The sequence below is a fragment of the Solanum dulcamara genome, chromosome 7, assembly GCF_947179165.1.
Source record: "Solanum dulcamara chromosome 7, daSolDulc1.2, whole genome shotgun sequence".
Lineage (NCBI taxonomy): Eukaryota > Viridiplantae > Streptophyta > Magnoliopsida > Solanales > Solanaceae > Solanum > Solanum dulcamara.
Window position 1 is genome coordinate 75,848,117 of NC_077243.1, and position 24,077 is coordinate 75,872,193.

The 24,077-nt window shown below is 35.6% G+C and overlaps 3 protein-coding genes and 1 pseudogene across 5 annotated transcripts; 2 read left to right on the forward strand and 2 right to left on the reverse strand.

Annotated features, from left to right (window-relative positions):
- Nucleotides 1-3,136: 3,136 nt before the first annotated feature.
- LOC129894884 (uncharacterized) lies at nucleotides 3,137-6,013 on the forward strand (annotated as a pseudogene).
- A 1,660-nt stretch (nucleotides 6,014-7,673) lies between these two features.
- On the reverse strand, nucleotides 7,674-10,803 carry LOC129895211 (SWR1 complex subunit 6). Of its 2 annotated transcripts, XM_055970893.1 has the most exons (5): nucleotides 10,436-10,803; nucleotides 10,237-10,339; nucleotides 8,727-8,830; nucleotides 8,428-8,634; nucleotides 7,674-8,321 (listed from the first exon to the last, which is right to left on the reverse strand). In XM_055970893.1, the coding sequence occupies exons 1-4, from the start codon at nucleotides 10,538-10,540 to the stop codon at nucleotides 8,431-8,433; spliced, it is 516 nt and encodes a 171-aa protein (XP_055826868.1). In that variant the 5' UTR covers nucleotides 10,541-10,803; the 3' UTR covers nucleotides 7,674-8,321; nucleotides 8,428-8,430. The 2 variants fall into 2 exon arrangements, with proteins under 2 accessions (XP_055826868.1, XP_055826867.1); XM_055970892.1 differs by having other exon boundaries at nucleotides 7,674-8,634.
- Nucleotides 10,804-11,785: 982 nt separating this feature from the next.
- LOC129895874 (calmodulin-lysine N-methyltransferase) lies at nucleotides 11,786-16,622 on the reverse strand. 2 transcript variants are annotated; one of them, XM_055971653.1, is made up of 7 exons: nucleotides 16,446-16,622; nucleotides 15,827-16,004; nucleotides 15,294-15,373; nucleotides 13,747-13,807; nucleotides 13,544-13,659; nucleotides 12,623-12,755; nucleotides 11,786-12,222 (listed from the first exon to the last, which is right to left on the reverse strand). In XM_055971653.1, the coding sequence occupies exons 1-7, from the start codon at nucleotides 16,540-16,542 to the stop codon at nucleotides 11,943-11,945; spliced, it is 945 nt and encodes a 314-aa protein (XP_055827628.1). In that variant the 5' UTR covers nucleotides 16,543-16,622; the 3' UTR covers nucleotides 11,786-11,942. The 2 variants fall into 2 exon arrangements, with proteins under 2 accessions (XP_055827628.1, XP_055827626.1); XM_055971651.1 differs by having other exon boundaries at nucleotides 15,827-16,007; nucleotides 16,446-16,621.
- A 2,796-nt stretch (nucleotides 16,623-19,418) lies between these two features.
- On the forward strand, nucleotides 19,419-19,946 carry LOC129894885 (uncharacterized). The gene has a single exon (XM_055970492.1). The coding sequence runs from the start codon at nucleotides 19,419-19,421 to the stop codon at nucleotides 19,944-19,946; it is 528 nt and encodes a 175-aa protein (XP_055826467.1).
- The last annotated feature ends 4,131 nt before the right edge of the window (nucleotides 19,947-24,077 follow it).

Below are 24,077 nucleotides of genomic sequence, written 5' to 3' on the forward strand. Positions count from 1 at the left end.
TCGATCATGCCATATCACAAATTTATTTAGATCAGTAAACTTCTGGTTTACGATCATATGTGCTTCAATTGCACTGATTTTTGCATAATATAGGCCAGAGAATAAAGTTGGTAATTTTTCAAAATATATTTCTGGCCTGAGACACTCTTGATTATACCAAGATATTCAATATTCATTTCATTTAGTGTCTCAACATGATATCCATTTCTGCGGATATCTTTAAAATTTAACAAGTTTCTTGGGAATTTAGAAGAAAATAGTGCATCTTCTATAACAATTTTTGTCCCCTTAGGCAGAATTATAATAGCTCTTCCGGAGCCTTCAATCATTTTTGAATTACCAGATATTATAGTAACATTAGCTTTTCTTCTAAGCAAATTGGAAAAATATTTCTCGTCTTTAAAAATAGCATGAGTTGTTCCACTATCAATTACACAAATATCCTCTTGATTTATCATTGATCCAAACAAGATTTGAGGCATTTCCATATTTTTACTTTTTGTTACCTTCTAAAAATAGCTGGAGCCTCGTGTTGATAACGTGTTATAAAATTATACTAGCTTCAACAAAATAAGATACAAGAAATAACAGAGAAAGGAATAACAAAGGAAGAACAGAGGAGAAAAGGAGAGGAATTGAAGTATGTCTTCTCTACTTCATAATGGCAAATAATGGTCATATTTATAGTGATACAAAGGAAGGCAAGTTGAGCATCGTGCTGATAAAAGTGGTGGGTCCACACAAAGAAATGGACGTCCACTACTTAACAAAGAATAATTTGTAAAACTCATATGATACAAGTTTTATTCATTAATATATATTTATCACACACTTTAATACACATATAGTACATTGTGTCAATTTCTTACCAAACAAGTGTAATATATTTTAAAACACTTATAATACATTTATATTGCATGCATAATTCATTTTTAATACATGACAAATATAGCATAATATTGCTATGTATTGTTACAAATGATAATAAATAAAAAATATCATTAAAATTGATCATTATTTATTAAAAAGTGTTACCCTGAATTAAATTTGTCACTTTTATCTGCATCATATGACCTCGTAAATAGGGTCATTCGCACAAAAGTCGGTATAAATTTATATATCTTCAAATTACAATATAGCACTAAGTTTTGTTGCTTAATTTGTTGCTTAATTCCTATAAAACTTATACTGAGGCAAATAAACTGTTTAAGACATAACTTAGTTTCTATATTACTTTAATATAGTGAATTAAGAATTGAATGTGTTGTAAGTTGTGATCAACAATTTATCCGATGTAACTACTACTAATTAATTAAGCAAATATTTTCCCACAAGGTGACTTTTTTTTTTAATTAAGAACTAACATAAAGAAATGGTAAACTATCAAATTAAAGTTAACAAGTGATCAAGGACAAATATAGTAAGATCAATGAGATGAGAAATTTCAGGATTATGGTAATTTACAGATTAATAAGGTTTATATTACGAATAAGAATCTTTCAAGTTCTTGTTTTGCCTACTCAAATTATTTCCACACGTATATGTAAGACTATAAGATTTAATTATTTTTCTTCTTAAATTTCGTATCAAATCAAAATCAGATAAACAAAGGTCATAATGGTACTCATAAATTACCATTAGCTCCCCTAGCAAACACAGCTGCCGACCTACAGTACTGTTGACCTTGTTTTCCTCCAATGTCCATCCAAAATACTTTCTATGTATATCATCCTTTTTTTCCCATAACAAAAATCATTTTTTTCCTAGTATAAGTTAAATAGGCATAAAATATAAATATGATCGTTAACTTGAATTCAGCCGGTAACTATGACCTCTAACTTAATTAGTGTTTAAGAGGGCACTTTAATTATTCAAAACTTAAACATATAGACATATTCGTTGTACATGACAATTTTGTGTCCTACGTGGCTTGTTACGTGCGTTATAACACATGTGTCTACTTGTTCAACTTTATATAAGTTTAAGTGTCTATTTGTGCACACCCAAAATTGGAGGGCATAGACGTCGTCAAGTTAAATGGCATATTTATGTATTATGCCAATTAAATATCATCTTAAAATTTCGTCATCAAATTGTCTTCTTGTTTTTTTATTTTCATATTAATTTTCTGTGCCACATTGCCTTCTTCTCACTTTTTTTTTCTTTCTCAAAACACAATTTAGAGAAAACACACAGAGAATGGTGAATGCTCAAGTTTTTCTTTCCCTCTTTTCCTTATATTTCATCTTTCTAATATCAGGTGACTTTTATATTTTTGTCAGTATTTGTTTTACCTCTTATGTTTTTTGGTGTTATTTTGAATTTTTAGAATCCTTCATTTCAGAGAGTTACAAGTACTAAAAACCTTAAAAGTTTGGCATAATACATAAATATGACCCTTAACTTGGCTTTAACTGACAACTATGACCTTTAACTTTACTAGTGCACAAGTAGATACTTTAACTATCCAAAACTTGAACAAATAGATACGTTCGTCCTACATGGCATGGTACATGACAATTTTATGTCCTACGTGGCATCTTACGTGTATTGTGCCACGCAAGACATGTGTGTCTACTTATTCAATTTTATACAGGTTTAAGTGTCTACTTGTGCACACCCAAAGTTGAAGGATATAAACGTGAAATGAGGTCAAGTTAAATGACATATTTATATATTATACCTAAAAGTTTAAATCGATCAAGTTTAAATTTGAGCCGAGTATCTATTAGAAACAACCTCTCTATCCCAGAAAAAGGTAGGGTAAGGTTTGCGTACTTCTTACCCTCCCCAGACTCCACTTGTGGGATTACATAGGGTATACTATTGTACCTGCACCTGATAAACATTTTACTGTGATCTCAGTTATTATAACTTGAGATTATTATAGGAACCTAGAAACTTCAAATCACAGATTCACTCATGAAACATGATCATTTGTTTCTATTTACTCTGTTCTATGTAATTTCAGGATACAACAACAATAGTATAAATAGAAACAAATGATCATGATTCATGAGTGAATCTATGATTTGAAGTTTCTAGGTTCCTATAATAATCTCAAGTTATAATAACTGAGATCACAGTAAAATGTTTATCAGGTGCAAGCACATCCCAACTTGCTCTATCAGGATTCATGTTAAATCCCGGCCAGTCCGTTCCCGTTTCCGTTCCAACGGGCTAGTCGGGTTGTCTATGGGGTCGAACTTTTTGTTCCCAAGATTACTGTGGCTCCGGAACACTCGGTGGAGCTGCTCCACCAGCTACTCTGGCGGAGTTCTCTCTGAACGGTGCAGGACCAGTTGTGTTGTTGATATCAACGGGGCATGCCCAAATGAGCTGAAGAAAATGATGAATAACTATAGTAGTTCTAGTAATAGCGAATGTGTGGGATGTAAGAGCGCTTGTGAAGCGTTTAGGGATCCAAGATATTGTTGTAGTAGATCATACGCGACGCCTGATACATGTAAGCCAACGGATTACTCGTCATTCTTCAAGAGTGTGTGTCCGCGATCTTATAGCTATGCTTATGATGATGGCACCAGTACCTTCACTTGTGGTTCTGCAGATTATGTTATCGCCTTTTGCCCTGTTCCTTCTGCTAGGTATGTGGCAAACTTGCTTCCTCTGTTTTGCTTAACTTCTTATGCCTGGAGGCGGATACACAATTTTAAGTTTATAAGTTTTGAATTCACATCTCTTTTTACGTCTTATGTTTGCCATAGGTTATTTACATATTAAGTGAATTTCTTAACACAAATACAATATTTGAGTCAAAATCTATGTTTTTGCCAAATTCATAACATAGAGAATAAAGGGTCAAAAACATATCTAAAGTATCTCGGATTTTCGAGTTTCATACATGAACTGTCAGTTATTCACTTTTCCTATCTTGACGTTTAAGTGTGTTTTTGACACTTTTAACTCTAATGCATATTGAACTCAATAAAAGGTAACTTAGTTATACCCATGAGACAATTTAGGCCAAGTAGGTGTAGGAATGCAAAGGACATTATCTTGTGGCATCAGTTGATCAGCACAACAACAACAACAATAACCCAGTTAAATCTCACATCGTGGGGTCTGGGGAGGGTAAAGTGTACGCAGACCTGACTCCTATCAATGTAGGACGGCTGTTTCCGAAAGACCCTCTGCTCAATAGAAGCATAGGAAAAAGGTCAGACAAGAATATTAATAGTAGGAAAGTAGATAACAGAAGAGTTGCAAACAATAGTATAGTCAAAGCATCAAAAAACAGTAGATATCGTCAAATAATAGCATAAATACCATAAATAACATAAGATAACATAACATACATAACATAAATAACATAAATCAGAGTACAAGAAATCATAGTGCGTTAATACGCCTACGGATAAGGGGGGATAATGCCACTATGTACTAGCCTTCTACCCTGATATGTGTCCTCCACACCCTCCTATCTAAGGTCATGTCCTCGGTTAGTCGTAAATGCGCCATGTCCTGTCTGATCACCTCTCCCCAATATTTCTTCAGCCTACCCCTACCTCTTCTGAAACCATCCATGGCCAACCTCTCACATCTCCGCACTGGTGCCTCTGGGACTCTCCTCTTCACATGCCCAAACCATCTCAGTCGCGTTTCACGCATCTTGTCTTCCACCGGGGCCACTCCTACCTTGTCTCGAATAGCCTCATTTCTAATTCTGTCGCTCCTGGTATGCCCACACATCCATCTCAACATTCTCATCTCGGCAACTTTCATCTTTTGCACGTGTGAGACCTTAACTGGCCAACACTCCGCCCCATATAACATAGCTGGTCTAACCACCACTTTGTAGAACTTTCACTTAAGTCTTGGTGGCACCTTCTTGTCACATAACACACCGGAGGCGAGCCTCCACATTTGACTGATATTACACTTAGCTATAATGAATTTCGATGAAGTGTTTACATAATCTTCTGCTCAAATAAACTAGAAAATTCATGAACCGACCCCATCATCTCCATCTCGTGGAAACTGCTAAATCACCAGGCATCCAGGAGTCACAAGACCAACCTTTAAACTCCTATTCAATAAGTGAGTCTAGGGGTGTACATTGACCGAGTTGGTTCAGATTTTTTACAAACCAAACCAAACCATTTGTATCGGGTTATTAAATATATAAACCAAACCAAACCAATAAAAGTCGGGTTTTTCGATATTATTTTTTTTCGGATTGTTCGGGTTTTTTCGGGTTTTTTGGGTTTTTTCGAATTTTTCGGGTTTTTCATAGTATCTAATAAAAAGCACAGAGCGATGCTTCTTAAAAAGAGTTCTAGTACAAAATATCAACATATAAGCTGGAGGCACAACACTGTTTGAAGTTTTAACTTTATAATATAACTTTATAAGATGAGCTTTTTTTGTATATTATTTAGATGTACTTCTCAAGTCCAAATCTAAATGTAAGAAAGAAAACAAAAATTATGAAATTTTTTAAAAAAATATTTATAAATTACATTTTAATAAATATTTTTATGTATAATATAATTTAAAAGTATTATATCTATAATCGGGTCGGTTTGGGTTCGGTTTGACATTTTTTAGTTAAAACCAAACCAACCCTATAATGGTCGGGTTTTTTTTTCAAACACCAAACCAAGTCAAACCAAACCACTAGTCGGGTTTTTTTTCCGATTTGGTTTGATTTATCGGTTTGGTGCGGTTTATCGGTTTACCCTGTACAGCCCTAAGTGAGACGCATTAACTGTCCGCTCTCAACATTAAATTACTTTGATCATTCCTTGATAACTATCATTTGTCTTATAATTTTGGTTTAATGTTGTAGCCAGAAATCATTTGGAGTATCATATGCTGGTGCTGGCCACGGCTCGTTGGCTACGAGCCGCAGCTGTTTAACCAATAGGCCATTACCATTCTTGACAAGCTTGATAATCACTATTTTAGCAGCAGTTGCATTGATCTTGTACAAATGATTTCTGGGCTTTGGGTTTTCCTATCCCAGGACCTAACGGAGGATTTCTTACGTAAATGTACAGCCTAAATAAACAGTTTACTATATTCGGTATGATATTTGGGAGTAAATTTTTAGAATTACGGTATTCGGGTTTAGATTTGGTAGGAGACATTAGTATCATTTGATATTCGGTATGTACCAAATACCGAATTACATTAGTATCATTTGGTAATATCAGTAGGTCTACTACTCATTAGTACAAGTCCAAAGAAAAAGTTAAAGAATAAACATAAACAACCCAAATATACATATCTTTTAGCTGTGTCAATTGGCTTTTCTTAGTATTCTTACTTGTTGATCTTCTATTATATCATGTCTCCACATAGAAAAATAGAAATAATTGGAGCAATAGTATTAACTTTGTAATACAATTGGCTACAAGTTTAACATGGTATTACTGAATACCGTACCTAACCAAAGTTTGATTTACCAATTACCCCGAATTATCGAATCCAAAATTTGAAAATTCCGAATCCACCATTATCAGAACCCTCTAAACTTTTCCATTGTCCGTTTTTTAAATCGATATAGCATGTATAAAAGTGTAACCCCTCCCTCATTGAATAAAGGGGATTCGTAGGGCGAGCTCACTCACATACTCGATGGCAATGGCAAAGCCATGATTTTCCTTAAAGGGGGTTTAAGTAATGAATAAATAAATACATAAAGAAATCGAAAATGGTTTAACATCTACAATATATACATAAAAAATAATAATTATAATCATGTATAAACAATGTAATTTTTCATAAAAGGGGTTAAAATAAACCACTCGGCCCTACCTGGCTCCGCCCCTACTAGATAGGTGACTCGAAATTATAATGCTAGTTTCGTTCCCAGAGAGAGCATGAAACTATTACCATCTTAGTAAAGAACAGAGAAGTAATAAAAAAAAGTTAGTTCTTTGTTTCTTCCTTGGCCTATAATATATGATCAATGGCTTAATCAATCTACATGAATTCTTAATTAAAACCTTTTTATCTGAAAAAGAACATGCACTACAATTGAATCAGAAACTTTTCACTCAACGCGACCTCCTTATATAGTGAAAGTTATACGCTCAATTGATGTTGATGTGTATAATTAAAGGAGGATGCATAGTTTATGGGATTAACTTATCTACATAACGGGCACTTAAGAACACGAACAAAATAGAAACCCAAGTTCCACGAAATCATATCTCCTAACAAGACATTTATCAAGGATGCAGAAGCACTTTTGAATGAAGCTATTCAGGAACAAATGTTGATCACTTCTGCATATCAAAGGATAGCTATAATGTCTCTGAAGAGGGTTTGTCTTCCTGTCATGTAAAGGGGTATGCGGGATTTTTGGACAGTGCTTCACACTACTAAATATACGATGAAAAGGAATAGAAAAACAAAGACAAAAAAGCTACATCTGCAATGGCACTTGCCCAATTTTTTGCCTCCATTGGGATCTTAATGATTTTAAAAACCACTTCATTGACCACTAGGTCACACTCTTGGGTGCCTGCATACCTGATTTGACACTCTATCAAACAATTATTGACAGAAACATGTAGATATGCAAGTTTATATCTCACGTTTCTGTAGTAATAAGAGCAAAGATATAACTGCAGTAAAAAATGAAGCACGAAAAAGCAGATTATCTGGTAATGGAGTCAAATAGAATTGAAATGGCTTCCAGGATGAAAGAAAAGCAAAAAAAACAATGACTAATTGTATTAAGGTTTGACGGACAGACCCCATCTATCTCCATTTCCCAGTGAAATCATGAAACACTTGACAGAAAAACGAGCAAAGAGCAGTGAAAAACATATTTGGGAAGATAAGTTAACACGACCGTCAAAAGGTAAGTAAAAGAATGATTTAAGAACAGAAAAAAAAATCATGAAAAAAGTAAGCTCAAAGCAAAGAGAGCTCTTTGACAAGCTTGATCATTAGAAGTGGCATACTCTGCATAGATTGCCTGACCACAAATCTAGAAGCTTTTATTGCCTCAAGCCAACATGCAGATTTCTGGTTACTTGCTTGCATACTATGAAAGTAATGTTCATATAATTCTTTGAATGCTTGATGTTTGTAGCTGCTCATATAAAAAAACTGAAAAAAATGCCAAATTGCACATAAGATGGCATCTTTTTCCTTTTTTTTTTCTTTTTCGACGAGTCACTTAAGATAACATCTTCATTCAAATATCTGTAGATATGGGCAAAGAAATCACTTATAAAAGCTGAACAAATCATTACCCTAGAAGGAGCTTGAGGAACAACAAATATGCTTTGGAGAAAAAGGACACAGTCCAATATTTCCAAAGTGAGCCCGATTAGTCAGAGTACCTGAATATGTACATAAGCTGTATAAACATGAAACTAGCAAATGCTACAGAACAGGAGAAAAAAGCTTCGGCAAATCCATCCAATTAATTTAGGTTGCAACTCTCACCAATCAAGCAACAAATTTCAAGCACCGAGTATCATTGTGAATGGTCCGGCATTTGATTGAGCAGAAGCGCATCCCACACTGCACACATGTATAGGTAGAGGAGAAACCACAAACAGTGCAGAAATGACGGCGAGAACTTGAACTTGGAGGTCCCACTGCTGCTCTTAAATAGTTAGGCACATGTGGTGGCAAGGACTCTAGGTTTGCCTTCACAAGTAGAACGGTGAGAGATTAAGAGATTAATTTATGTCATTGAAGTAGAGGAAAAGAAAAAATCTATTAGCGTTGGAAATCTATACCTCATTCAAGAGCTCAAGGAATGATTTGGGGGCTCTCTTATTCTCAAGTGCCTTAGCTTGGCGAGTTTTCCGCTTTGTTCCTTTTGGGTACTTCTTATGAAATACTGGAATTAAAATAAATTGAAGTGAAGTGACAAGTCAGAAAAGTTAATAGTTATAATTGGAAGAGAAGGAAGGAGTAGGACCATAAAAATCTTCCTCCAAGGACTGGAAGAATAGGTTCAACAAAAGATGTTTGCTGAAGAGATGAAAAAGATACAAGGAGACAAGAATGATAAGATAAAGATGGCCAATAGAAAACTTTAATACCCTTCATTCTGGGCTATTATTTTCTGAATTAAACCTAAGAAATAGATCCTGAAAATGAAAATAATACAAGACGATTATATTCTTTTCATTTCTTCCTCCATCTCTTATTTTTGCGCATGGTCAGGTGGTCGTTAGCTTTTGTAAAGTGCTTAACAGTAATGGGTCTTTAGGTAGACAATTAAGCCCTTGGGCACAAGAAACAAACAAAGTCCCACAAATCGTTTGCTATTGTTCCACAGAAAAGGTTTGCTGGATAGACCACTACGCTTATGGACAAAAAGAGCATCAAGTCCCTCAAACATTAACTTTACTCCGTAGTCACTCTATAGGGAGTGATGCAGGCTCAACTTCAATGAACATGCAAATAGAGGTAAATTACAGCTAAGGGAAGCACTCCTTATTCTTCATACCATCCTTTATTGAGCAAACTAATCACCAAAGCATGTAAACGTATGATTTCCTGCAGAGTGTTGGTAAAAGATCTATTTTCCTATCTATTATTAAATGACAAAAGCTGCTATTCTCTCAGTCATATATTGCTTAAGTGGGAGGAATAGGAAGAACCCAAGGAACCAATCAAAACTATGCCTCACTTTTAGACTAATTGGGGTAGTTATACCAATATTTCATACCTATTCCACCCTATGCAGGCCCATTTTAATGGATGTAGCGCGTCACAGCTAATGAATTCAGTATTAAGAGGAGTCATCATACTTAGACTATTTTTACTCCAACCGTTAACTTATCATAGCCCTCCTCCTTTGTCGAAACTTCTGACCAACTATATTACAGGAAACTCACAACCGAAGAACAAATTCAACTCCAGACAAACTAAAACTTGTGGAAGCAGTAACACTATAAAATCCAGAATGCACAAGTCCATAATTCTTCATAACATTCTTTATTAAGCAAACTAATCACCAAATCCTGTAAATGTATGACATCCTGCAGAGTGTTGACGTCCCAACTAATGAATCCAGTATTAAGAGGAATTCGTCATACTTTGACTATTTTTACTCCAACCGTTAATCTATCACAACCCTCCTCCTTAATCGAAACTTCTGACCAACTATATCATGGGAAACTCACAACCGAAGAACAAATTCAACTCCGGACAAGCTAAAATTTATTGAAGCAGTAACATTTTCACATATTTAACACATTTCTGAACATACAAGGAGCAAAAAAAAAAAGAAAGAACCTTGATCTTCATCGTCAAGAGAAGCTTCATCATCATCATCAAGTAGTTGAGGTTCCACTACTGCATTATCACTTTCCAAAGCATCAAGCCGCGCCAGCATAGCCTACTCCGACAACGAAATTCCATGAATTAATTAAACTAGCAGGATATCCAAAATGCTAAACGCGAAAAATTAAAAAAAAAAATTGGAAGAAAATACCTGTGTTCTGTTATCAGAACTGGCAAGAGCAGCAGCCATTTTTGGAGCAATTTTACGAGTTCGCATAGACATTCGCCGCGCTGAATTCGACATTTCTTCATCCATTGCTTCAAAAGTGAGATTCAAAACTACGAAATTAGTAATTTTTTTCCTCTTATTATTACTTCTGATATTTTCTTCACTTTCCTGATTCGAATTCAAAAGTGAACAAGGAAGAAAAGAATGCGGCGACGAAGGCGAAAACGGTAGCAGGTGGACGGCCGGCGGGAGAATTAGGGATTACAAACACTTCGAATATTTCGAACTGAGTAGAACATTGAATTCTGTTAGAACCCCTAGAGTTTTCAGGAACTCGCTAAAGAACCTAAACTATGCAAAATTGTATTATTATCCCCTTAACTTTGTTTCATTGTCTTTTGAGGGAACAAGGGGGATGGGGCCTGAACCGGGCCGGGACAAACGGGAAGGAATAGGATCTGTCCCATCCCACTAAATTAATCGACCGTTTGGTTGGAAACAAGTTATCTCATGATTTATTATTCAGAGATTAGTTATCTTGGGATAAGTTATTTCATTATGTATATGAAATAACTTATTCCATCATAATGGTATAAATGAGGGATAAGTTATCCCAAACGTGACAACCAAATAAGACATCATAATTTTATCCCTAAACTATTTTTTTATTTCATGACTATTTTTTTTATTTCTCATACCAAACGATCCCTAAGAGGACGAGATGGGACGAGTCATGTCGGGTTGGGGGAAGGAGTAGGTAATGTCAAAACTTGAAGCTTGATACGTGCTTAAAATAATTAATCAGGTTTGATAGCAAATTAATTAGCAAATAGAGTATGAGAGAATTAGATGGATGAATTGTGAGAAAAGTGGAGGGGTATTTATGGTTTTAAAATAAGATTAAAATGTAATTTAATAAAGTTAGGGGTTAGTATAAAAGTTGAGGATAGGGGGGTGTTTTGGGGGAGGGAATTCTGAAAATAGCCTTAACAAAATTTCAAACATTTACATTGAGTTAATCTACATACATCTTACCCTCTTCAGCTCCACTAATGAGATTACACTGAATTTGTTATTGTTGTTGTAATTTCCAAAATTTTTCTTGTCTATAAATGTAATGAAAATTGCAATTCTTTGTTTAAAAGAACTATTAAAGTTAAAGATAAATTGATAACAATATCTCATGTTTTTCTTAATTAGATGGAAATAACATCTCTATCTTTCAAGGTAAGAGCAAGATCTACGTACACTTTATCCTCTCTAAACTACCTCAGAGGTAGAGGGGCTGTTTCAAATAAACCCTCAGTTCAAGAAAAGCAGTCCAAAGCAATATGTCCAAATATGAAAATCTTGATAAACTGTAATAATCAGTTACTTGTCCATAGTGGAATCAGTTCATATTTCATAGTATATAGGATCTGAGCTAGCCTAGACAAATTTATATTACAAAATAAGTATACTGGATACAGTAAACCTGCACTCTAAATCTTCATCGCGTAATTCTGACCAGTAAAGGATAGCAATGATCCATCTCATAATTGGGCCAAGAGTCACCACCCTCGACAAATCCCTGATGACGCCTCCAAACTTCTGTGTCATACATTTCATCCGTGCTGAAATGCAACCCGCTATCTTTAACTTCTCTGAGAAACTTGTCCAATGAGTCGCCTCTTCTGGGGCTGAAAAGTATGGCTTCGGAAGGACCTTCCTCTTTTAACAGTGATTTGATAGTTCGGACAAGTGCTCCATGGAACTCTTTGAAGAAAGTGCTGCAAAATAACAATTGAAATCAAAATACTGAGTATCTTTCATACAAAGAAAGGTAAGATCCGTATTGTGTTCTTGCATGTGTACATGAAAGGCTTATTTGATAAAGGTAAGAAATGAACTCCAACTAAACTCATCATAGGCAGATGCCAACGAGGGGTTTTCTTTGACCAAATAGCATATTACACTACCAAATTTGAGTACATTGTATCGTGGAAAAGGTTAGCGTTGCCAGCATAATCGTAATACAATTTTGTATAAATCATAGGGCTTATGTTCTCCAGGTTAATATTCATTAGCGATTGACGTGAAAACATTGCAGATATATGATGCACTCAAGTTATAACTTACAGCATTGCTCAATGTGATGGTAAGAAAAGTTGTAAGAAAAGAGACAACTACCAGTCACTTGCGATGATGACATCAAATATGTTGGAGATATCAGAGTTTTTTTCCTGACCCCAGTGCAGCATCAATGGCTTCACCTTTGTACCACCAAATGAACCAGAGTTGGCATTCACATTACGCTGTATATCTGAATGTTAAGTACATCTGAAGTACAGAGATATGTGAAGCAATCGAGTTATTGAACCACTAATTAAGTTTGGACACCTTGTTTGATAGGCACAAGTCATATTTTAAACTGATTGGGACAACAACAAAGCTTGGAGATTAATCACTGTTAGTGTAACTGGAAGCAAATAGAAGACTGACAACTCCTTCAGAAGTTACCACTAAATTTGATTCACTGCATGATCACCAATCTATGTCTTAGACTAGACAAAAGTACGTAGTACGAATTCAGGGTACTGCACAATTAATGGACAGATGAAAAAGACAAGGTCTTAGCAAATAGAATATTACGTTCTTCAACACACTACTGATGAATGACAAATGGCTTAATTACTAGGTTACCATTGGAGTTGACAAGCAAAAACAAGTGGCATGATCAGTAAAATGAAAAATGAACAAATACACAATTTTTCCACTTAGATCAAACACAAGTTTATTGCCTGAAATCTTGGACAAGCACACAGTAAAATTGCCAAACGATCCCTCCAGGCTCCAGCACAACTATGATTAGGCGGCATGGTTCAGCAATCACCAACCGTAGTGCTTATCCATCCTAACTGATACTGGTTGGTCCCAAGGACATAAAAAGAAAGGCCTCAACACAATGGATATCAATGAATCCAAAAAGTAATGAAAGAAAGAAGCGTAGAAGCAGAGTGCTTTTGTCCTTTTACCTTTTTGTACCAGTAGTTGACCAAAACCAGTGCAACAAATTACGGTTCTCATCTCCCGACTAAATCAAAAGGATACAATCAACAACTTGGGGATTTCCATCAGATATGAAAACTTCCCGTGCTTCCGTGGTCATTGCAACGATCAATCCAGCTAAGCCATAGCCAGATCCAAGCTCAATGACTCTTTTTTGCCTGGAAGAGTCAAAAATCAACTGAAATCAGTTGAAGGTACAACCACAAATATTATAATACAATGTGAAATATAACATTTGTTAACACCTGAAAATGCTTGCATGTGACAAGCAGTAGTGGGCAAGGACATCCTCTGACGGCCATTGACCTGCTCAACAAGAAAGTCTATAAATTAGAAGGACAAACTAGTAGCAATGAAACAAAACATGACATGGACCATTAAGGCTGACTAAACAATATGCACATTCTAGTATATAAATATTCCGTGAAGACCCATTTATTTACTCCAGAACTTTACTCCAGAACAGAAGAAACTAGTCTTTTAGACCGGAGTTAAAGAATCTTAATCTGTAAATGCTATTAGGTAGAGGCAATTCTTATCATCAAAAGGGACATTTAATATTCATGACTAAAGCTCACAGCATCAAAGTGCAGTCGAGAAAATACTTCATCGCTATGTAGAAGTATGTAAGTGATGAGCTTCTTAGTTTTCAGAAGTTCCATTCATGCAGTGCATCCACAAGATTTGCTTATTATCACAATGTTTGCTTTTGTCTTTTATCTTCTATAGTTGCAAATAACATCTATTTTTTGAGAAAAGGTTTATAATTTCAGTCTCATCATATTCAATTCAAAAACTAGCCAACCCCTATTTCCTTTTTCATCAATTCACTGGGGGATTCAAATGGATAAGCAATAAGAAATAGCATTTGCTACAATATGTAAGATCTTCAATCCGAACTTCTGGAAAGAATGTTATATTCAGAATGGCACCTAAAACAGCAGCCAACAGTTTGGGTTATATTACATAAGTTAACTCAACACTTAGTGAACTCAAACAACTAACTACAATAACAATTTTAGTCTATATTGTTTCTTCATTTCACATTTATATTCAGACTTCATCTGTTAAGGGAGAAAAGGTTTCTACATTGACAAAAACATGTTCACCTACAAAAAAAAGTTCCTCCTTACATTGTAATCCCTCAGTAAGTGCCTTTTTTATTCTCAACGTCTAAGATACCAGTCAGCATTTGGACTATGGATTACTTTACCTAAGCAGTGAGATTGACATTGCGAAGATTCACACAGGAAATAAATACCCATTAAACACTTGCTAAGAAAATAAGATGCAACAATTTCCATATTCACTTAGAAATTATTTTTCTGAAAATGGCGGTGTACAGGGCAACTTGTGCGCTCCTCGACTAATTCACGGGGTACCTACTAGCTCCCACCAACACAAGTACCTCGTAACTCTGCCCCCGAAGGTTTAGGCAGATGGGAAGAAATCACCAACTGTTTTTTCTCCTATTAGGGGTTTCAACGACCTACTGCCCATGAAGGCTTAGGCAGAACTCCAAAGTTTGCACCTACTTTATTGACCACTAGGCCACACCCTCAATGCAGCTCAGAAATTAACAACATTAAACTCAGCTGGTCTGTGAGTCTGATAGACAGACATCACCTTTTGAGGAATCAAGAAATAATCAGGTGAAGGGGGGTCAGGGGTAAGGATAAAGCAGCTTATTTTAGAGCAAAATCAGGACAAATTAGAGACTTTTTTTGGTAAGGACAAATTTACATACTTGTCCACGGAAGTAAAAAAGTGGAAGAATGCGAAAAATACTTACAAACAAGTCCAGTGTTGTCAATATCATATCTATTGCAGACCTCAAAGTCATTAAGATGTGTCATATCATTCACTCTCTGACTGCATTAAAGTTTAAACATTAGAGATCATCAGAGAACACCATCAACCAGTTCATTCTAACGAAAGAATTATTCCCCATATTCAATTGATTTCTACTATTAGGGCCAAAAGATGAAAAAACAAGCAATGCAGGGGAGAATTCACTACAAAAAAAAAAATAAGCATACTCCCTTCTTCCCAATTTGAATATACCAAGCAATGTAGAGACTTCATTGTTCTCAACCCACTTCATTAACCACTAGGCCACACCCTTGGGTGCACACAGACTTCTATAGTGTGACAACATGTGTGCGCATCTGTGTGATTCAAGTCAAGGTGATGGATGCCCACCCCCACCCACTACCCTCATAATACATCCACCCATAAGTGAAGTGAAGAAAGAGGAAAATGAACTTTACCTTACCATACTCAAAAAAGAAGAGGAAAATCAACTTAGCAATAATAGAAACTCACTGTAGAATAAGTTGGGTTGCATTAATAACTGGCAATGTATAGCTTAACGTAGCATTCCGTGAGCTATCCATCAGATTCACATTTTCTTCAACACAGTCTTTCATCACATGAAATGGTATCAAATTGAACCCGTGAGTTGCCTTTCTAGATATTCGCTGAATACCCATTTCAGATTTATCTTCTGAAACACAACAATTCAATCCAAATTATCAAACCCAGAAAACAAAGTTTCTTATGACCCATAAATTGAGCAAAAAGTTAAGTCTTTTTTTGTAACAGAAACACTTAACAATGCCTATATCTGCAAAAGATCTCAACCCCAAAAGGTAAAGTTTCTTATTTCTCAAAAATGGGGAAAAACAAAACAAAAAAGAGAAAAAAACAGTAGCTAAATTGGGAAGCTATATGCTATCAAAAATCTTTAATTCAGATGAAATTGTAACAAATTGAACTCATGGGTTGGTTTCCTTGATATTCGCTGAATACCCATTTCATATTTATCTTCTTAGACACAATAATTCAATCCATGTGATCAAAAATTTCAAAAAATTGATTATGTGGGCATGTGTGTGTTTACATATATGTTTGAATGTGGATGAAAAAAAAAAGATTCCTGTACCTGAATTGGATGAAGAGCGACGAATAAGGGCATGACGAAGGATTTTCCATCGAAGAGACGATGCATTTGTTGTTGATTTTGCTCTACTTGCCTCCATTTTTGCCTTTCTTGAGCTCGCTTTTCACATTTGTGTTAACAGGGAGAGTGTCTGAATCATGTATTTTGAGTACCAATACGACGTAGTTTAAGGTGTACCTACCACTCAACTGATTTAAACTTTAGTTTCGTTTAGAGAAAACTTAGACAATTTATTTTACCATATTATTTAAAATTTTCTATCATTTGAAAAAATTACAGAATTCACTATTCTTTTCTATTCTCTGATACATCAGTGTACGCGATGTATCGATCATATACATCATTTTACATGATGTATTGGGACATCAGATACATCATTTTACGCTATATATCCATCAGATACATTATTTACGTGATGTATCAAGAAGTCGGATACATCATTTACGTGATGTATCAGGACGTTGGATACATCACTTTACGTAATGATATATCACTTTACGTGATGCATGAGGATGTACGTGATGTATTTGGATTTCCACCAAAAAGAGGAATTTCAGGTAATTTTTAAAAGAGTAGGCATAGAGTGTAATTGAAAAGAATCACTATAAATTTAGGTAAAATTTACTTAATTTTGATGAAATGGTCTGGTGGACCCTTGTATTTGTATGAGTTTGTATTGTGTACCCTTCTACTTAGCTCTTTGTCATATATCACTCAACATTTTAAACACATTTTTTGACTTGGTATTATGCGTGTTGCACAAACACTTGCACGTTGACTAAATAAAAAAACTTTTAATTCACGTAGGAATGTTTTAGTCCACGTAGGGAATGACTAGTATGAACAAAGAAAAGTCATTTTTCATTGTTCATCTAGATACTTCTGTGATTTTCCCCCTTCTCCCTTTCTCCCCTTCTTCCACAAGCTCAGTTCCTCCGCCATTTTCCCCTACTCCCGCAAGCTCTGTTTAAGGGCATTTTATGTTTGATTTTCATTGTAAGTTTCTGAGTTTTTCAAGTTATTTGTTAGTTCGTATTTCTTTCTTTTTCTCCGTATGTATTTGTTTGATTTTAGTATCGATTGTCATTGGATTTTCTGAAAAATTTTGGGGATTTTACTTGGTTTGTGCCTAATGTTAGTGTATGCTTTCGTAATGGGTGTTATGACTTTGAGTGACTTCAATGGCATATTTCGTGAATTCAAGTAGATTCTAAGGTTTATTTGTAAAATCTCAATTTCAAATGAAATTAATATTTTTTTTCGTCAATTGTCTTGGGTATTGATTCTTTCACGATTAATTGGTGTCCTTGACGTCTTAAGTTCTGCATAGATTCCATAATAGCAACATCGAACTGTCATGGTAAAGACCAACAAAATACAATAAAATCAACAAACTGAAATCGCACAAAAAAAAGATGAGTACATCAAAGGAAAAAAATAAAGGAGAAGATCGAGAAGAAGCAAGAAAAAAAAGCTCAAATTTGTCCAAGAATGATGTTGAGTGCAAAGAAGGAACAAGATGGTCTTAAAGCTCAAAAAAGGAATGTTAATGCCATTTTTGAATGTCTCACGCTCTTGTTTTGTGTCTTTCACATGCTTCATGTGGACTTTTGCCACATAGGATGCGAAGTCAAAAAAATGTATTTAAAATGTTGAGTTTAGATGGATTAAGGGATCCAGATAACAAAAAGATAAGTAGAAGGGCTAACAATACAAATTCATACAAATACAAGGGTCCACCAGATTATTTTGCCTTTAATTTTTACTATATATATAGAAATTTTAGTAACTATTATAGCCAATATAGATTGTGATGGAATGACAAGTTTATCTTCATCTCGAACCAAAGGTTTGGGGTTCCGAATTCTAGGAATGGGGTCAATTTTAATAGGAAGGGTTTTACTTTTAAAGTCGAATCTACTGGATCCATATTGAATTAGTCGAGCCTCAAAACGAGTATAAAACAAGAAATGAAAAAGAAAATAGAAACAATATCACGTGTATGGAGATTCTTGAAGATGAGAGGTCGGGCAAACTCTCGAGTCTTGACAAATAAGAAGTTTGTCCGGCTCGAATGCATCTCACAACATTACAGGTAGTGAACCATCTATCTCACTGCGATCTGAACATTTCACCAAACCATCTAGGGATGTAGTCAATGTGAGTTGATGACTCGCGACTGATGAGAAGTTTGTCTAGTTTGACTGCATCTCACGACGTCGCGGACAGCGAGTCGCCCATGTCGCTGCTATATGAACACTTCACCGAACTATTCAATTAGTAGGAGCTATGGACGATGTGAACAAAGGGGAATATAGTCAACGTGAGCTGATGACTTGAGCTTAATAGGAATTCCTCATTAAAAATAACAATGGCAGTGATCTTACCCTCACCACTTACTAGTTACTAGTTACTACCATAATAAATGGAGTTTAAGTAGCATTCTATAAAAAGTTAGATTGCACTCATAAGTGTTAAAATTCAATATTTGATATATAATGCCAGCGAATACAAGTTAAATTGTTTGAAATTTGAGAGTGACAACAAGAATCCATGTCTCATTGGCAGTTTTCACAATGTTATATGTTAGAATATGTTAAAATATATTATACCTTTAATAATATATTTTGAATATATTTTAATTAATATTGTACTTTTGTATTTATAGCAAGCATATGTTAGAATATGTTAAAATATATTATGCCTTTAATAATATATTTTGAATATATTCTAATTAATATTGTACTTTTGTATTTATAGCAAGCATATATTTAGGTTCCTTAGTTTTAACTATTAGTATCAATCTTTATATTTAGCATATCTTGTAATTTGTATATATTGACCAAGTTTAATGAAATTAAGCAAGAAATTCACTTCCTTCATGGTATCAGACTAGTACGATCTCCAAATCCTAGCCTCATCTCTTCTTCTTCCTATCTCCTTTCATCTCGTCTTATGGCAGATTTGCCCAAATTTCATCCCTCTCTCACCGTCACTAATATTAAGTCTCTCATACCCGTAATATTAGACAATGAGCAAGGCTTGTATCATTCTTGGGATACTATGTTCATCAATCTTGCTAGGGTTTATGATCTTTACGATCATTTGGTTCCACCCACGGAAGTGTCGGCTCTGGCTGCCAACACTACGACCAAGTCGGCTGATCCGGCTCTTTGGAAGCGTTTGGACGCTGTTATATTGCAATGGATTTACACTACCATTGCTTCTGATCTTCTTCTAGCTATCCTCAAACGCAATGACACGGCAGAGGGCGCGTGGAACCGTCTTGAATCTCTTTTTCAAGACAACAAAGCCTCTCGAGCCACCCATCTCGAGGAGGACTTTACGAATGCTGTTTTCGACAGTTTTACCTCAATTGATAGTTATTGTAATTATTTACAATCTCTGGCGGACAAGTTGGCTGATGTTGATGCTCCGATAACTAATAGTCGCTTGGTTTTACGTCTTACCGATAGCGTATAGTGGTACGGTGAATTTTATACAAAATCAAGAGTCATTGCCCCCTTTAAAAGTTGTCATTCCAGGTTGAAAATGACTGAGCGTACCATAAAGGCTCGCCAAGCTCGTGAAAATGGTGTGTTCGAAAGTCGGGTCGACAGCGCTGCTATGGTTGCCGCACCTTCTTCCTCTTCTAATGACTCATCTGCTAGCAACAAAAAACAATAATAATAAAAACAGAAATAATTCGAAATCAAATGGCAAGAAAAAAGCAGCTCAACAAAGCCCAAGTGGACTTAGTCTAAGTCAGTCGCCACATCAGCAGCACTAGTGGAAGCCACGTCATCAAGGCCCACCACCACAGTAGCAGTCGAGGTGGCAGCCTAGTTGGGAAGGTTGGACAGTGCCTCCTTGCCCGTTTTCTTCATCCCAGTGGCAGCCAAGGCCCAATCCAAAGGCCCAACGCCCTTCAACCTCTGGGTCAGGCGTACTTGGGCCCAGACCTCAATCTTTTAATGCTCTTGCACCTACTGCTCCTAGCTACACACCCACCTATATTGAAACCGCTATGCATGCTCTTTCCTTTTCTCAACCCGATGAGAACTACTACATGGATACCGGTGCTACATCTCACATGACGGTGGATGCAGGTATTCTCTCTTTTTATTTTAATTCAAGCAATAAGCATCATAACATTGTTGTCGGTAGTGGTCATTTAATTCCAATTATTGGTCACGGTCGCACTATTTTCCCCCCACCATATCCATCATTTACCTTAAATAATGTGTTACATGCTCCAAAACTCATCAAAAATCTAGTCTCAGTTCGTAAGTTTACCACAGATAATATGATTTCTATATCATTTGACCCTTTTGGTTTCTCTGTTAATGACTTACAAATGGGGAACAGACTAATGAGATATGATAGCATCGGAGACTTATATCCATTTTTCTCCAACTCTCAAACCATTTCTTCTACCAATCAATCTGCTTTTACTGCTTTGCCTTCGAATATTTGGCATAATCGTTTAGGTCACCCTGGAGATAATATACTTAAGTCTCTTTATAGTAAAAAGTTTATTGATTGTAATAAGGCTTGTAAAATTTTTTGTTCTTCTTGTCCTCTTGGAAAACATTCTAAGCTACCTTTTTATGATTCGGTTTCATATACTTTTTTTTCGTTCGATATTATTCATAGTGATCTTTGGACTTCTCCCATTGTTAGTACTTTCGGCCATTGTTATTATGTTCTTTTTCTTGATGACTATAGTAAGTTTCTGTTAACATTTTCTATTGCCAAAAAATCTCAAGTCAAACACCTTTTCTTAGTTTTTCATGCTTTAGTCAAAACTCAATTTGACCGTAATATTAAGACGTTTCAGTGTGACAATGATACGGAATACATAAATGGAACTTTTACGAATTTTTTTGAGAAACAGGGCATGCTTTTCTGTCTTTCATGTCCTCATACATCTTCTCAAAATGGCAAGGCCGAAAGACACATAAAATCCATCAATAACATCATTCGAACTCTTCTTGCTCATGCATCCATGTCACTATCCTTTTGACATCATGCACTCTCTATAGCCACATATCTTCTCAACATCCTTCCTTCCAAGGTATTAAATAACCAATCACTCGCTCAAATCTTATATCAAAGTGATCCAGATTATTTGGGTTTGCGTGTTTTTGGTTGCTTATGTTTCCCATTATTTTCCTCATCTACTATTCATAAATTACAAGAAAGGTCCACTCCTTGTGCTTATTTAGGTTCGGCTCCTAATCATCATGGTTCAAAATGCTATGACATGTTGAGTGGTAAAATCATAATTTGTCGTCATGTTCGTTTTGTTGAAACTGAATTTCCATTCTCCAAACTTCACAAAATAAAACATTCGGATTATGATATTTTAGTGACACTATTAATTCTCATTTAATATATCATTTGTCACAAAATTCCAATCAACCTACATTGCAAACTAACCCACCTAATCAACCGGACCAACCTGTGCAACCCAAAATAAATTCTGCCTCTCTTCCTCAATTTGGGTCGCAATCTCACATGGGCCCAGATCACACCTCACCTCATGCTGCTTCTCCTACACCCAGCTATCTTGACCCCTCCTCACATCACTTCTAGGCCTACTAACCTCATTTCACACCGCATGACCACTCGTGCATCTATCGGCATTTTTAAATTCAACCCCAAATACTCTTTCAATTATCACACTACGATCACTACTGATATTTCTCATATCCCAAAAAATTCTATTAGTGTACTTCGTGATCATAATTGAAAAAGTGCAATGTTAGATGAATTTAATGCTTTAATTAAAAATAAGACTTGGGAATTAGTGTCTAGGCCACCTAATGTGAATGTTATTCGGTCTATGTGAATTTTTCGTCATAAACATAATTCTGACGGTTCTTTTGAGAGTTACAAAGCTCGTCTTGTTGGTAACGGAGATACACAACAGCAGGGCATTGATTGTGATGAAACGTTTAGCCGCGTGGTTAAACCGGCTACCATTAGAGCAGTTCTCAGCATTGCTCTCTCTAAATCTTGGCCCATTCATCAAATGGATGTCAAGAATGCTTTCTTACATGATCGTCTCAATGAAACAATTTATATGCATCAACCCATGGGTTTCCGTAGCAAACAATTTTCAGACTATGTTTGCCTTCTGAAAAAGTCTTTGTACCGGTTAAAAAAAACTCCTCGGGCTTGGTACCAAAGATTTGCTGATTTTGTGGCTATCATTGGGTTCTCTCATAGTAAGTCAGATCACTCTTTATTCGATTACAAGAATGGTTCTGCTATTGCTTATATTCTGTTATATATGGATGACATTATTCTTACAGCTTTTTCTGACCATCTTCGTAAGCATATTATGGCTCTCTTGTCTTCTGAATTTGCTATGAAAGATCTTGGTCATCTGAGTTTCTTCTTGGGTATTGCTGTCACCGGTAACACCCATGGTGTCTTCTTATCTCAGACACAATATGCTACAAAAATTATTGAATGTGTCGGAATGTCTAACTACAGTCCCTGTCCTACTCCTGTTGACACTAAGTCCAAACTTAGTGAAACCGCAGTTACTCCGTATGATGATCTGACTATGTATCGTAGTCTTGCAGGTGCTCTTTAGTATCTCACATTCACTCGGCCAGACATTTCATATGTCGTGCAGCAAGTCTGTCTTCATATGCACGCTCCGACTAATGAGCACATGCGTTCCCTCAAGCGTATTATACGCTATCTTCAGGGTACTTTAACCCACGATTTGCATATGTATAAATCCCTGGTTAATCGACTTATCTCTTATACAAATGCTGATTGGGGTGGGTGTCCTAACACCCGTCGTTCCACTTCTGGGTATTGTATTTTTCTTGGGGATAATCTGGTCTCTTGGTCTTCCAAATGCTGGATTCAAAACCTACTATTAGAGTTGCATTGTCCCATTCAAAAGGCTACCCTAGTTTATTGTGACAATGTGAGTGCGATATACTTATCCGGCAACCCAGTTCAACATCAACGCACTAAACACATTGAGATGGATATTCACTTCGTTCGTGAGAAAGTGGCTCGTGGTGAAGTACGTGTGCTTCATGTGCCGTCCTGTTATCAAATTGCTGATATTTTCACAAAAGGGCTTCCGCGCATTTTATTTAATGATTTTCGGGACAGTCTAAGCATATGAGAACCTCCCGCTTCGACTGAGGGGGTGTGTTAGAATATGTTAAAATATATTATGCCTTTAATAATATATTTTGAATATATTCTAATTAATATTGTACTTTTGTATTTATAGCAAGCATATGTTAGAATATGTTAAAATATATTATGCCTTTAATAATATATTTTGAATATATTCTAATTAATATTGTACTTTTGTATTTATAGCAAGCATATATTTAGGTTCCTTAGTTTTAACTATTAGTATCAATCTTTGTATTTAGCATATCTTGTAATTTGTATACATTGACCAAATTCAATGAAATTAAACAAGAAATTCACTTCCTTCGTTATACCAATCAAAGGGACAGTAAACTGGAAAAATCCATCAATCAGACAGTACAAATCCCCACAATAATGGATTTCAAAAAAATGCAAGGACTACTAATCTACATCCATTACAAAAAATATACACCAAAA

Coding starts and splice junctions, on each gene's coding strand:
- LOC129894885 (XM_055970492.1), top strand. CDS start 19,419: ATGGCAGATTTGCCCAAATTTCATCCCTCTCTCACCGTCACTAATATT.
- LOC129895211 (XM_055970893.1), bottom strand. CDS start 10,540: ATGGATGAAGAAATGTCGAATTCAGCGCGGCGAATGTCTATGCGAACT. Junction 10,340..10,435: donor GTTCTGATAACAGAACACAG/GTATTTTCTTCC, acceptor TTGTCGGAGTAG/GCTATGCTGGCGCGGCTTGA. Junction 8,635..8,726: donor TCCTTGAGCTCTTGAATGAG/GTATAGATTTCC, acceptor CTACTTGTGAAG/GCAAACCTAGAGTCCTTGCC.
- LOC129895874 (XM_055971651.1), bottom strand. CDS start 16,542: ATGGAGGCAAGTAGAGCAAAATCAACAACAAATGCATCGTCTCTTCGA. Junction 13,808..15,293: donor TGACAACACTGGACTTGTTT/GTAAGTATTTTT, acceptor CTTGTTGAGCAG/GTCAATGGCCGTCAGAGGAT. Junction 12,756..13,543: donor AAATCCCCAAGTTGTTGATT/GTATCCTTTTGA, acceptor CTTAACATTCAG/ATATACAGCGTAATGTGAAT.